The 15,978-nt window shown below is 36.2% G+C and overlaps 1 protein-coding gene and 1 long non-coding RNA gene across 2 annotated transcripts in view; one reads left to right on the forward strand and one right to left on the reverse strand.

Annotated features, from left to right (window-relative positions):
* Positions 1–7,049, reverse strand: part of LOC149803110 (phospholipid-transporting ATPase ABCA3-like) — an 89,871-nt gene extending 82,822 nt beyond the window's left edge. The window contains exons 1-4 of the mRNA XM_089952711.1: positions 6,879–7,049; positions 4,145–4,547; positions 2,147–2,452; positions 864–1,114 (exon numbers count right to left, since the gene is read on the reverse strand). Coding sequence (XP_089808837.1) covers positions 864–1,114; positions 2,147–2,452; positions 4,145–4,442 — 855 coding nt within the window. The 5' untranslated portion in view covers positions 4,443–4,547; positions 6,879–7,049. The remainder of the gene's footprint in view (positions 1–863; positions 1,115–2,146; positions 2,453–4,144; positions 4,548–6,878) is intronic.
* A 59-nt stretch (positions 7,050–7,108) lies between these two features.
* LOC149803111 (uncharacterized) lies at positions 7,109–15,316 on the forward strand. Its single transcript, XR_016419949.1, has 2 exons — positions 7,109–7,477; positions 14,925–15,316. It is a non-coding gene; the product is annotated as an uncharacterized LOC149803111 (long non-coding RNA).
* Positions 15,317–15,978: the final 662 nt, after the last annotated feature.

Consider the following 15,978-nt stretch of genomic DNA (forward strand, 5'->3'; position numbering starts at 1 on the left):
TGACTGTTCATTATCATTTGTATGAGAGCTCCATATGACAAGCTACTTTGTCACATTTAGTCAAATTCTTGAGCTGTTTTTGAGAAGATGCTGAGGTGTTTTTTTTCCATTTTAAGTACTGGCACCCATATTTGATGGCAGATCAACAACATACAGATTTGATCATCACCAAAGGCCTAGGTGCTCTTTGTTAAATTTTGTCAAAGTCTGTTGAGCCGTTTTCTTAAGTCTTTAACATTTTTTTCATTATATTAAGCAGTGGCAGCCATATCTGATGACCGAATGGCATCAAGGCTTTCATGCCAATGCTTTCTTTCATATTTGGTCAAATTCTTTTCACTAATTTATATTTTTTTTTAAAAAGTGGTTTAATGGTTTTACATCATTTCTATAAATAAAAAAACTTTTAAGCTTTCATACCAGGATGTTTTCAATCGGTAAATTACTGTTGAACAGTTTCGAGAAGAATATAGTTTTGGAAACAGCAGCCATATTTGATGGTGGATCATCAACTCTCTGTTAAATATTTTTTAAAATGTGGACAGAACATATGATGCACAGACAGATGACAAATGATGCATGCTGGATGCTGGATCACACCATGACCTGGGTTTTTTATGTGAACTAAAAAAAGGGGGGCAGAGGGCCTCACTCAAAGAAAGTTTTAATTTTTATATAACACCATAAAATATGAAATAAGAACCATTTAGTTTTAGATGCAAAAATAGTAGTTTTGAAGCAAGGTTAGATGAATTGACATGAAAACTATAAGTGTAAATGTTGTATTTTGGCTGTCTTTCTGCAGAAATTCTAGACCTTTAAATTTCATTAAAGTTTTGCACCTCTCAATTAGCTCAACTTACTTTCAGTTTTCTTTCTTTTTCATGCACAACATCTTTGACAATATTCAGTGCCACCAGAACAAAGCTCAACATCAAAATGAGAGGAAACTGCTGCTGTATAACTAAAACAAAAAAATCATTATTGTATGATGGGTATGGATGCCGCCGAAGCGTCATGTTAATATTCTGCAGCAATGTCTCATTCCCAAGCTCCATAAAAATGGCCATATCCACAGCAAACTGCAGGGCCAAAAAACCCTCTCTCTGGTATCCTGAAATTGATAAAAAAATACCTCATTTTACATGATGTTTAATGCAAACATCCTTAAATTAAAGCATGCTTATTTAATATCAAACACAATGTAATGTGTTCAGAATTTATTAATCCTTCTCTTTAACACCAGTTGCACTGAGTACTTTCACCCTTTCTGTTGAATGTCAATGTTTTTTTCCTACTCTTGTATATGATTTCTGCTATTTTCCTTCTCACAGTAACAATGAGTACCATGACCTTTCACCTTAATATACATTATAGCATGTGATATGTATAGCATTTCGAAATAAAAGTACCAGAACAAAAACGTGACAAGACAGCTGGAAATATGAAGACTTCACAGCAGATGTTAAGGCATGGGTAACAGACAACCCTGCAAATATATAAATTTTGTGACAACTATATATCGCTGTTTGTTATATTTGTTAAGAATGAGAAAAATAGGTTTCTTTACATCAACTTTTCTGTACAAAACATGCTGTGAGTGTATTACTTCCTTATCCTGATTTTCAAATAGAGCAGAATGTTTACACTCGACTTTCTTTGACAATTCTTTAGTAATATATCATAGGTACGCACTTCTAGATCAGGTCCAACTGGAAACAACACAGACCCTTATCTACACTTGCATAATGTGATGGCATTTCAAAGTCTATCTATTCGTTTTATTGATTACTCTTAATAAACTGCATAGACCTAGATCTTCTGGCACATTATATAGCAGCAGACTGGAGTCTATGTTGTTGGCAGATAGATGTGGTTTGTAAGCATGTATATATAATATTTGTGGCCTTTAACCAGTGTTTTGCTTTATCCTTTTTCCTATTTCTACTTCTGACAAAAATCATAGCAGTGTTTTAGATATGACATACAAGATTACGTAGATCTCATCTTGAGTAGAAATTTAATGACATTGTGGCAACATAAAAAGGGTGTCCCCTGAGGAGTTAAGATAAACAAGTTTGTACCTTGAAGTTACAAAAATACCACAATAGACATGTATCGACTGCATAACAAGGATCACACTTACCAGGATCTCCTCCACAAGTAGTGTTATCACGGGGGCCAACTCTTTGAAACAGAGGAAACATGAACTGTGTATTCCAACTTGTGTCTGCCTTAAATGGATTAATACTCATCTTCTGGGCACCAGCATTACGAGGAGATGAACTGAGTCGAATTTTATAGGAGATGTCCCCACTTTCAATATTGGTACCATTTTCAGTGAAGGGACTGGTGAATACAATTCCTCCAAGATAGTCCTTGGTATTATTAACTGTGCCATTCATAAATAAGAGAAATTCCACAAGCTCTTCTTCACTTTGCAAACCCTTGCCTGGAAATATATAAAAAGAGACATGTTTAAAGTTCAAAGGAATAAAATTCAGACATTCTTTACCAACCACCTAAAGGATGGAACAAACGTGGCTCTAGAAGACAAGTAGCTCTTTATGGGAGCTTAAATTTACTATCAAACAAGTGAAGACAGGTATTTGCATAATAATGAACTCTAAATAAGGTGGAAGTTTAAAGCTAGTGATGAATACGGGTGGTCGCATAATGGCATACTCTATCAGCTGGCATTATAAGGCAGGTGATTGCTTAATACAGGTGGATGCATAGTAGTATACTGTAACAAGCAGCTGTTAAAGGCCTGTAGTTATTTAATAAAGGTGGGTACACACTAATGTACTTTAAGCAAGTGACTGTAAGCCTGGTCATTGCTTCAAACTGGTGGTTGCATAATAGTCAACTTTAACAAGTCACTGCATAAGCCTGGTCACTGCTTAATACTGGTTGTGGCATAATATTGAACTTTAACAAGTCACTGCATAAGCCTGGTCACTGCTTAATACTGATGGTTATATATAAGTGTGATCTAAATAAAGTGGCTGATTGAGACTGGTGATTGCTTAATAGAATCAATCAATGATGGTGATAGCTTCATGTGGCAGTTGCTTAATATTTTACTCATAAGTAAATTGGCTCTTTACGGCTGGTGATTGCTAAATATAGATGATCATGCCTGGTGATTGCTAAATACCGATGTTCAAACCAGGTGATTGATAAATATAGATGATCAAGCCTGGTGATTGCTAAATATAGATGTTCAAACCAGGTGACTGCTAAATATAGATGATCAAACCTGGTTGATTGCCAATATAGATGTTCAAACCAGGTGATTGCTAAATATAGATGATCAAGCCTGGTGATTGCTAAATATAGATGATCAAGCCTGGTGATTGCTAAATATAGATGATCAAGCCTGGTGATTGCTAAATAAAGATGATCAAGCCTGGTGATTGCTAAATAAAGATGATCAAGCCTGGTGATTGCTAAATATAGATGATCATGCCTGGTGATTGCTAAATATAGATGTTCAAACCAGGTGATTGCTAAATATAGATGATCAAGCCTGGTGATTGCTAAATATAGATGTTCAAAATAGGTGATTGCTAAATATAGATGATCAAGCCTGGTGATTGCTAAATATAGGTGACCAAAGTTAATGTTTGCCTAATACATTTGGTTCCATAATACTATACAAAAGTAGCAGTTTATGGCTCATCATTGTTTACTACAGTAGTACTCAGTTGAAAGTCATCACACTCCAATCAACATAGATCCAGATCTTCCACTGTATAATGCACCAGCAAATCAAGGTCTAACGTATACGTTCTACTGATTATTCCAAACAAACTACACAAATGTAGATCTGCCGGTGAATCATGAACAGTTTGCAGTTGGACTTGACATAAGCAGCTCAAAAATTCTTTCATAATGCATTAGTACTTCAAAAAAATCAAATTATGTGGAATAAAAATGCGCGTAAATGTTTGTTTTGTTTGTTAACAATTTTGCAATTTACAATATAAATGATGACTAACCTCATATTTGTTAAAGTTAAAAACAGAGTCATAGTGATCCACATTCTATTAAAAATCTTCAGTAAAACACTCATTTATTAATATTTTCTGAAATTTTAATAAGGTTATCAATCAGTTTATGAAGAACAGCATAAAATTACCTGGTATCAAGTTTTCAACGGATTTATTCAGATTTCCCATTATCTGTTGCATGATGTAATTATTTGGAGTAAATGCAATTTTATTTGGGAGATGTTTAGGTAATGTGGCAAAGCCTGTACACTCTGGATATATCTGGTCTGGTTGCTCTTCATGATCGACACGCAGACGAATAAAAATTAGTATCAACGAAAACAACGTTGGAAGCCCAATCTCAAAAACTGTAGTCACAACTTTCCTCTTCTGCACAAGGAAGTTCTTCCACAGGAGCAACAAGAATTGTCTCCCTTTATTTGTCATGTCTGATGTTGTTATATCTGGGAGGTGGGAAAATAAAGTCAATAGCCAGAGTAACTGTTAAATCAACCAGATAGCAGCCATAAATGGAATGAAACAAAGCCTATCCTGTAAAAAGAAATAAAAATGCACAGTTTAGCAAAAAACAGAAAATGTAATCAAAGTATACACATGCTGCCTATATAAAGCATTTTAGAAGTCTCCAGCAGCTATTGTAAACTTTACTTATCCTAAAGAAAATAACTTTACTCTATATTGCTCTTGACAACAAAAGGGCCTCCATTTCATGCCATAAAAGACCCCAAAAAATAGGACATGATGTCTCTGATCTGGACAACTGACAAATGTAAGCTTGCGAAAGTAAATTCATACATGAAACAGAACTTTTGTTTCCAGTTTCATGCAAAGAAAACAAAATTGGATGGGTTCATCATAACAAGATATATTAAAACTCATTTATTCCTCTGCACTGACTGAATGGTAAGTGCAGTTGCAAGACTAAATCTTATTCCTTTCTCAATACTACTGAACAAAGCAATGTTTTACAATAGATATATGCTCTATATATACACACAAACCCCATACAGGTTTTGCTCTGAATTGGTAGAAAGAATGAGCTTGATATGGCATAGGAAAACATTCAGCTGCCAGGCTGTGATGGATTCATACGCCATATTAAATATGTTTTTCCCTGACTCAGTACAAAACATGAATGTGGTTTCTATTTATTAAACAACCCATTTTTATTGCTTTCTACACATTTTGAGATTTACTTAACGAATAAAATTCAAAACAAAATGAGATTAATAAAAGTCTGATTTGCTGCATCTAAATATATCTACTTGTGGACATCAAAGAAGGTAATTAAGTAATTCAAATCTCTGTGTGTGATAGAGAAATATGGACTGAACAGCTCAAGCATGTAAGATTAAATCTGTATAAAATAAATAAAATGAATTAAATTAAATTAAATTGAAATAAAATGACACAAGTAATTTACATTTATTTGATATAACTTTTTGTCACCCCAAGCTGACTTCAACTAGCAAGCACCATCTAAAGGTAGCCATTAGTGAATCATGCATAATGAATATGTCCAGTAAGCACTGACAAATATTCTGTCAGAAAAAGTGTCATAATTTTCAGTGTACAACCCTATACTTTTGACCTGGAAATCTGGTATTTTTATCATGTCAATCAACTTTTATATGGCTTATGGCATTGAAATTTCTTTAAGTACAGGTAATACCATGATTTTACATGTAACTGGCAAACTGAAAAAAGGTCACATAGCTGTACCAATTCATGTTCAACTACAATGCCAATAAGTTATTACAAACTAATATGACTGCTTTTATATTATAATTTGTATCATTATTTTGTATGCATTTGTATCTGCTTGTATTTTCTGATTTCTTCTCACAGGCCACTTATAGTATATTATACTCCAGTGTACTGCACTTATGCAAGCGTATTATAGGATCCACAAAAAATACATCAATGGACTTTGCTTTGTTAATCTTATTTTTTTTAATGATAGTTTTTTGATACTTCATTCTTCCTTATCACATTTCAGCCACCGGTTCATTATTTGATTTACCAGTATTTTACTTGATGCACTGGTACATCTTTATCACTGATATATGGTCAGGTGTTTGTTTATAGCATGAGGGACACCAAGACAGACACAGTTAATTAAATTAAGAATGAAACCGCAAGGTGAGGGTCTATAGAGTTCAGAAATAGGACAGAAGTAATAACATACACCATGATTGTTGCTGAAGGCCACTTTTAGTGACGTCAATATAGATTGCATATAGAAATAAAACAATTCGAGTCAAAATATATGCAAATGCATTTCAAAGTTACTGCTATAATGGCACAGCTTCTCTATGCACACTTCATACATTCTGTAACGTTACTTTACATACTTAATGACGCTAAAGTGCTTGAAATGTTGGGCTCACACCGCCACAACACAGGGAGGGCTCAGACACATCCAGAGCTCTCTGTGTAGCCAAATATCAATATTTACTACTTAAACACAAGAAAATGAAGATGTTAAAAGCTAAAATTAGCACAAAATTTGCCTCCGTTTCAATACAACGTGCATGGTTATCACTTAACATTTGTGAAAGTCTCTTCATGCAATTCAAATAAAAAAATATGTATATTTCATAAAGAAAAATAAGAAAATAAAAAACAACTGAACACTGAAGGTTTCAGTTCTCATGTACATAAGATGTTATCTAATTTCACATCAATTTGCAGTGTTAAAAACTAAACACTAGGTCTCTATTTCATCATGGTTAAATAAACAAGTCAGAAAGCCAACTGTGGAGTTGTTTTCAACACCTCACAGTTTGAAACTTAAACGATTATAAATTGTAAGGCCACCGGGTACTAGGCCTAAAACGCGAAAACACACTGCGGTTTTACCTTGTTTTGTCTTTTCTGCTTAATATTTTCCTTTAATGTGGGTGTCATGATATAGAATACAGTCTGATTATTCACTATGTTCCTTTTCTGACGACAATACAAAAAAAAATGATGTCTGGATAACTGTGTTCAGGATTAGGAATGATTACTTTGAACCGGCTGACTGTCGGCCATGACTCGGTCATGTGACTACGTTTCGAGTGAGTAAGGGCCGCGTGATTGTTGTATAAGTTTTCTGAAATCTGTAACTGGTTACAACGAAAGTGCAAGTTAATCAATTGTTATTTTAAATAAATATATGCTATAAAAATTTAAGACATGATATTACGAGCTCTGCTTTTTTAAAAACTAATATAAACAGGTTCTAAATAAATATAGTTAGTCTCCATCGGAAAGGGAAAGCAGTTACTAATAAGGAAGTAAAAATACATATAGTATCTTTTGGGGAAATGTCACGTTCAATACTATCACATCTAGATACATGTCAGTAAAACAGTATGACATGCGTATTACATAACATATGAAGAAAATCATAATTCGGCAAGGCTCTGACTTTAATGAAGAGTTAGCCTCGTATTTCAAAAGAAATGTTCGTGCAGGTAATACCGAGTAACAAGTGTGTAACTAAGTAATTCTAATTTCTTTGCAAACGACAGAAGTTGTTTTCATTATGTACACACAGACCAATAATAATGCACCGCAAACTGTGTCCGTCACAAAGCACTGGCTATGAAATTATTTATTTATTTACATATTTTTTATGTTGTTTTTATTTTGCCTATTGATTTTATTTAATTGACTGTTTGTACATAACTTTGTTCCAGATGATTTCGCAAAAGTTACAATTATACCGCTAATGAAAAGCAAAATTGGTAACGTGGCGGACCAAAAATTAACTATTGGCGATCAGCAGCTCTTACGACATATATTTGAAAAATATTTGAATGCATCATATTTCAAAGCTGTGAAGTCACAATCTCCGATCAGTCTGGTTTCAAAAAGCATCACTCAACATATTTATGCCTCTATGCCTCTAAGGAAACTGTCAGTTGTTATGTAAATCTTAGCAGCCCAGTGTTTACATGCTTATTAGACATTAGTTAGGCATTTGATAGGGTCACTTATTGGACACTCTTTAAAGAGCTAGTTGATATTTAAATACCCGTCCACACAGTTCATACTTTAGTTAACTAATATGGCAAACAGTTGTACTATGTTCTCAGGGGAAATGTAATATCCAGCTCTTTCCATGTAAACAATGGGGCGAGGCAGGGAGGTATTCTTTCCCCTTTGTTATTTAATATATTCATAGACGAGTTAAATAGTAAGCTGAATCAGTGTCATGTGGGGTTACGTCTGCCACCAAATGTGTCGTTTCTTAACAATTTTATATTTGTTGATGATATATCATTGATAAGTCCTTCTATCGCAGTTATAAGGAAATTATAATATATGTGAACAATACGCATTAAGAACAATGTCATCTATAATACACTAAAGTCAGTATGCATGGTCTTTCAGTCAACTTCTTTCAAATTACCAACTCCTCCCTCTGTGCATCTTAACGGCCATGCTCTTACGTATGTCAACAGTTAAACGTATTTTAAAAATCCAGTCGGTCATATGATGAAAATATGATGAGACATTTGAGATTTTTGTATACTCAAATAAGCATACTTCAACGTAAATCTTTTTGCTGCTCAGTGTCCTGTGTTCCTCTGTTGACAAACTTTAATGAATGCATGAAAAGAAAACTAGTTATTGGTTATAATAATAGTCTTCGTTTTATATTATGCCTTCCAGGATGGAACAGTGCCTCCAACATGTTTGTAAATTATAACGTATTCAGTTTTGATGAAGTAATAAGAAAGCATGTGTTCTCAATGATGACAAGAATATCTAATAGTAAGAACTGTATATGGAAATATTTGTGGAACTATGACATTCATTTAAATTCTCGTATTATTAGTAGATGGAACAAATTACTCTTTAAATGTGTTACTTAATTTCATTCTTAACAATTCAGGGCACGGTCCGTGGTTGGAGATGTGTCTTTATACTTGTACATAAGATATATATGATCTTTTATGTTTACAATAATTTTACTTTATATCTATATTTTAATTTAGATGTATGAACTATGTAGTCTGAAAAAAAATATTATTATTCTAATTATTATTTATTTATTTATTTATTTATTTATTTATTTAGAGGAAATAGAAGACACTGAAAATAGCATTCTCTATTGTTCACTTAAATATTCTGTTAAAAATATGGCTGCTGATATTCGTCACATGGAATGACTAAAAGACTGGTCTTTTAGTTTGTAATTTCCTTCAGACGCGTTCTAAGAGGTCTTGTACCTGATTACATCCATGCCTTGCAAATGGTCAGACCCATGAAAAGTTTAATATTTCGGATTAATTTTAAATGCTGCGGCCAACTACAGGGTCGGCCAACTACAGGGTCGGATCAGGTCGTGTTGTGTGTGTGTGTGTGTGTGTGTGTTGGGGGGTGGTGTCAAAATTTCAAAAGGTCAATGTCTTTCCTCGACAGGGCACCAAAGCAAACATTTACGTGTCTATTTTACTCATACTGTGCACAATACACAATAAACATGTGCAAGAATAAAATAGTCAAATTTCGTAAACAACGCAGCAACGGATAAGAAAAATTCTTTGCCTCGATCTAACTATATTATCCACGTCCATGTTAGCGGTCCACGCCGGCAGTCATTGTATCAAAGGATATGTTTTTCGGTAGAATATTTACTCCATGGTGTACGGGATAGCTTCGATAAAGGAACAACAATATCACCAACGACTATTTTTTTTTTTTAAACTAGGAGTAGAAAGCTCCACTGACATAGCCGGATATTCTCACAAACGTGTTTTGTTCCATCCGACGCATATTCAGCAATTGTGGTTCTGTTATTAGTTGGATTTACAGTAGGTGTTTTTGCGTGGCACCACACACAGTATAGAGGCATTATTGATTGTTACAACAATTGACATTTAAAGTGGTATTACGAAAGAGAAAAGATTTAAAAGCTCCTCTTTTATCGTCATTAACTTCTCTGCGTAGGAGATGCATCGGCTGCCTATGTACAGTGACATGTTTCCAAACTCGGTTCGTGTGCTGATTATTGCCCCGGCTAAATCCGTGGAAAACCAGTTGATGCTGAATCTGGTAATGATATCGTCAACGTGGGAATGGTTATACGCGAATGCAAAATCCACAGACGATTAGCCTTGTTGTGATTTACTAAAAGATTTCACGGAAGCGCTTGCGTCGTCGAGGAGAAGCAAACGACACTGTTGATATATTTTTGTCGTCCACCATTGAGGTGGTATTTTCCAAGCTTAACGAAGCCGCTGCCATTGATGACCATGACCCTCAGTATAGTAATTTTGTTGTGTACGACAATGTGATACTTGATCGACAAGGCAACCACCCATAATGTTTTATTGTGGTCGACGCAAAAACACAGATGTGATCTATATGACACAACGATACGCACACGTGCTTAAAGTAATCCTGTATAACTGCAATATGTTGTTGATATTTGGTGGTGTTGACGCGTACAACCCTTGCGAAAATTCATTAGACTTGGTGTGCCGTCGAAGTTTCATGGGATAAGTTTCGAAAGGTTTCGGAGTTCAACATGTACCCGTATTGTTTTCTCACGCTTGATTTGACTGATGAGCCGCACAAGTATCGCACGGCTTTGAACACAAACATCTAAAGCAGCTTAACAACTGTCATCAATGAATACAATATCAAAATCAGCCAGTGATATCACAGCTGAATATGGGGACCGTCACAGTAAAGCTCCCCACGATCAACTAGAACTTCTCTGCGTTTGTGATTATGTTAAACCTAACCTTCGGGTGCACCAAATCGCACGGGAAGACCTCACAGCGGACTTCAAAGAAATGCTTGCACCGCCGACCAAATCAACAAAAAAGAGATTGTTGGAAAGACCGCGGAGAAGGGAAAGAAAATCGCGAAACGCACCGCCAAGAGCCAAGATGATGGAAATAGAAGAGAAACGGGTTCCGATTGTTAAGACAACCAGTCGCGCCAAGAATAGCATAAAAACCTCAAAAGCAAGTGCGAACACCACGAAGCTCTTCCCAGGGCAAACGAAAAACACCGAAATTAACCCATAGCCGACATCATAAAAGATATTTAAGAAAATGAAGAAGCGACTGGAAGGTTTCCAGAAGAACCCGGATCGGAGTACAAAGCAGAGTTGCCAACAAATTATCGAAAATGCAAGTGTTGACGCCATATGACCCTTAAAGATACCTTACTAGTTGCCGAGGATTTTTTTTTGGGGGGGGGGGGAGTTATAATGGAGCACTAATTACCCAGTGACACGCTCGCGTGTTACACCCGCGATAATTGAGCTAAATGGGTATATCGTGAATTTATGGAATCGACAAACTACCCAGAAAATATCCTACCTGGCCGGAATTTATAAAGATCGTCAACCTATACAAACTAAGACGAATTTACACGGGGTGAATGTCTGCAAAAACATTCCTCTACCCTGGGAATTACAATCCGAGTTTCTGTTTCCCGAAGAATGTAACTCCCCACAAGAGAATCTGCTTCCTGAAAAAGAACACCGTGTACCACCATCACGTAGAAAAGATCTTGGTGGAACCCGTGGTGGAACTTTTAGTGCAGACTTGTAATGGTTAAACCCACAGGGTTTTAATGCGATTCTTTAGACCAGCAACAGAGCAACGAACTCATGGATCGTCTGGAAATGCTTTTGGGTCGGTTCGTGCCAGTAACAAGGAGCCAGAAGTAATCAAGGATGTCGTATCGATTTCTCAATGGTTGCTTAGCAATGATATTATAGACTCGGGACGTCTTGTTTGCTAATAAACGATCTCAATGAAAACATTGATGGTGTATATATATATATATAATACCAATGACGAGTCAAGGGCGCTTGCAGAATTATTTTTTTAGGGTGGTGCACAAACATGTAGTGGTGGCTATTAAGTTATACAGATGTAGGCAAAATCATGTATGGAGGTGAAATCAGGGGAGGGAGTAAGCTCACCCCCCTCGCCATTACGTGCGGGCGCCTTTGTGTTGAGTTATGATGCGCTTGACGTGTAGCGTGAGGTCTATGTCATGATGCAGCATGTCGTTGTAAACACCAACCAGAGTGTTACCTCGATGAGCACAATCTCACCTACGTAACCTGAATTCTACTAATATCCCGGAATAACGATCACAAGTCTGAAAAGCCTACGTGCACCATCATTCAATTAAATATCAGTCAATGTATAATGTACAGTTCTATTCTCAAGGTCTCCAAGCGGAAGTCCAACGATTGCCAGTCCTATTCGATAAGGGTGAAACTAAGGTGCGTCAACCGGATATTTTGGCATGGAAAATATATCGGAATAATCCACAACAGATAATTTGGGGGTGCATTTGGGAAGAATGCAAGCAACATGTAAATTTGCAACGCCATATCTGACAAACGTGAAAGATTCGATTGGTGTTTTTGTCTGATGATGGCGCAACTGGAACGTTGTTAGACTTTCCAAGGGCGCGTACGATATTTTCTCAATCAGTGAAGATATCCTAAGGAAGATTTTGTTTATAACCATAAAAGACTCCACAATTTTTATACGCGAATATGAGCCCAAATTCAGCTCTGCCATCTCGATTAAATTTGCACCATACGCTAAAGTCATCGTCCAGTCATTACTGAAAACATTTATTGGTTGGTATTTAGATGTTAATGAGATTCCTGAGAACAAACGAATCTTCCTCGCAGGACCTGGATGGTCCAGACATTGTCAAGATCACGCCAACGATTCAGGTTAATGTTACATGTGATTTCACCAGTGGTATTTACCAATCGAATCTTTCACGTTTGTCAGATATGGCGTTGCAAATTAGGTTACTTCGTAGCAAACCAGTGCATTTATTAATGCGTTCTGCTAGAATTTACGCATGCTTGAATTGTGGATTTGGAAACATGGGTTCAACTTTTTAAGATAACTTACTATGGACGTATGGATATATCAGAGCATGGATATTTGAATATTCGCATACTTTGTATGAGTCGTAAGGTAAAGAAATGCGTCTGATTATTGTGATATTGTTTAGTATAACGGGATTAGGAATATGTACAGATGTGACGAAATTTATTGATTTATGTATAATAAGTAATTGATACCGTGCTGTATTTATAGGTTACTGCATTTGTAAAGAAGACAGTATATGCCTTGTCACTTGTATGTTATCTGTAAGGACCCAATCTTCCGTCTTTTATATAAAGTAGCTAGCCCAAATCCGTAACATTGTATCAACGCGGATTGTGCCAAAAGAGCTGGGGGGTTTTGCAGTCCACGAAACATGTTTTAGTTCATTCAAAAACAAATTTAAACAACCACAACGTAAAGAGCCTCCTACGCGAGTGTATATGATTTGTTTACAAATGAAAAGTGCTGGCGTCTGCGTCCATTGTTTGTTTACATTAGAAAGTAGTTCCTTTATTCACGTGAATGCTATGTGTGTATTGTCGCGCGCGTTCAGTATCGGGGAATACTGAACGATTCTGACAATGTAAAGTTAACGAGGAAAAGAATGAGCATATAATAATTATAGGTTACTGCATTTGTATGGGAAAATATGAACGAGTTTTGGGATGGAATACTGTACGAACTTGTAAGTGCAGTATATCCTTCCGACAAAACGAGTTCATATTTTCCCATACAAATGCAGTTACCTTTTTATTGTATGCTCATTTTTTTTATTCTACCGAAGGTTTAATTATATAAACAAAATACACTACAAGAAACAACGTAAATGAATGAATGCCGTATTCCAAACTAAATACACAAGTGCATATTCATCATTACACAAATCAACATTATTACTGCGCACATAACTCCGCCCAGATAAATTTGAACTTAGTCGCGCGCTCGACATAACTTTCGAAAGAAAATGGCGTGTCTAGTTAAAATTAAAATTTGGAGTCCTATTGTGAATGAATGTGCACTGCAACTTTTCCATTTGATCTGGAATGAAAAGATTTTGGTATTTTTCTCGATCCTAGGAAATTTCGTGATTATTGACTGGATTTGTATGTGACGATTCCACATGAAATACACGAGATTTGATAAGCCAGGGAGAAGCGTGTTGACATCTGCAAATGTGTTTCTGTTTCTGTCATTGAATGTTTGAAATCATAATGTGAGGAAAAATATGAAGTCTTTCAATTGCAGTTATCAAAAAGTGCTATGGAATTTAATGCTTATTTCATTTTGAGTGCAGTAAGGAGAATGTAATTGCACTTATCATCGAAATTACAGCACAATTTCGAAATGTGTAATCCAGATTGAAAACCTATGACATGGCTCATGTAATTCGGATTTGCAGAATTAAGAAAATACATTTTGAGGAAATTCAGGATGTAAAACTGTAAGTATACTTTATTTTGCCATTCTTATCACCAGCTAAAGAAGACAGTATATGCCTTGTCACTTGTATGTTATTTGTAAGGACCTAATCTTCCGTCTTTTATATAACGTAGCTAGCCTAAATCCGTAACATTGTATCAACGCGGAATGTGCCAAAAGAGCTGGGGGGGGGGTTGCAGTCCACGAAACATGTTTTAGTTCATTCAAAAACAAATTTAAACAACCACAACGCGAGTGTACATGATTTGTGTACAAATGAAAAGTGCTGGCGTCTGCGTCCATTGTTTGTTTACAATAGAAAGTAGTTCCTTTATGAATGTGAATGCTATATGTGTATTGTCGCGCGTATTCAGTATCGGGGAATACTGAACGATTCTGACAATGTAAAGTTAACGGGGGAAAAAAAATGAGCATATAATAATATGACGTTTGTTTTGCCTTTGCCATACAATAACGTATGGGTATCTCGATGTGAACGAATGCGTGACCGAAGATATTTAATAGCCGTTATCTCATGATAGGCTGTGTGTAGTGTGAGATGGGAGGGCTAAGGGAAAAAAATTGTACCGTCCTTGTGTTTTCACAGGAAGTTTTTTCGGGGATAGAGAATTCCGGTTCCATTGGGTCTCAAATCTTCAAGAGTTGGAGACGAAATTGAGACTGTAGCTGAGACAGTTGAAATCGACCGAAGTGTAGTCGTGGAAGATAAAGTGGAGGAGAAGGAGTCTAGATACAGTTGAGGAGGAGGAGAAGAATGATTTTGGAGAACGGTCGAGGAGGAAGAGGAGAAGGAATTGGGAGAGATATGAGAGAGAAAGGATACAACAGATGAGTAGAAATACAAGGACAGATGGAAATCAGTCTCATACTGCTAATCGGTGATGCAATAGGCTTATTAAAGGGTCGATCGGAAGGGAGTGTAATTGGAAAGTTGAGTCATTTGATTTTTGAATTGTTACTAAATTGTTATTCATTGAATTTCAACCTTTTTTGTATATTTAACCATCTAACCGTCGGCATTGCTGGCTGGGGGCTCGGAGCTTTACATCTATATTTCACTAAATTTAATTTCCAACAAAATAGAGCCTGGGTGGGACTTCTTTAATAGTCTAAATAAAATATAGGGAGCACCCCCACCACAACCATACAGTATCGTCATAGTGATGTTATCCGGTATTGTTTACAGGATTGCCAAATGTTCTTTGTGTGACTGGCTCGGCGCGATGCACCGATCGCTAAACAAGTTGTAATGCGAGTCGTTGATTTTATCAAAACGCCGCTACGGATCGGTTGAAAAATCTGCGATTGCAAGCGGTCCAACCGATTCGAGATCGGCTACGATGTTTAGTGACTTGAAAACCAAACGCAGTTACATTTCCATTACAATGTCAGCCCTGGCTAGTAAAATTATCAGTGAAGCTGCTCAACAACATCTGATTGAAGTGGCACAAGCCAGCGCTGATTCGATGATTGCAAATGCGGCATTGGGAGCAGATTACTATGGTGGATGTGGTATTGACGACAGTGGTGAAGTCACTAAAGCCATCTCACAAAAAGGTTTTAGACGAAACTGCTGTCGGACGTAAATGATAAGGATGACATTGGATTTATGCAGCGTAGATGACAAGTTGATGGAGCCT

The sequence above is a fragment of the Sinohyriopsis cumingii genome, chromosome 3 (assembly GCF_028554795.1).
Source record: "Sinohyriopsis cumingii isolate HCF-2022 chromosome 3, ASM2855479v2, whole genome shotgun sequence".
In the NCBI taxonomy this organism is placed as follows: domain Eukaryota; kingdom Metazoa; phylum Mollusca; class Bivalvia; order Unionida; family Unionidae; genus Sinohyriopsis; species Sinohyriopsis cumingii.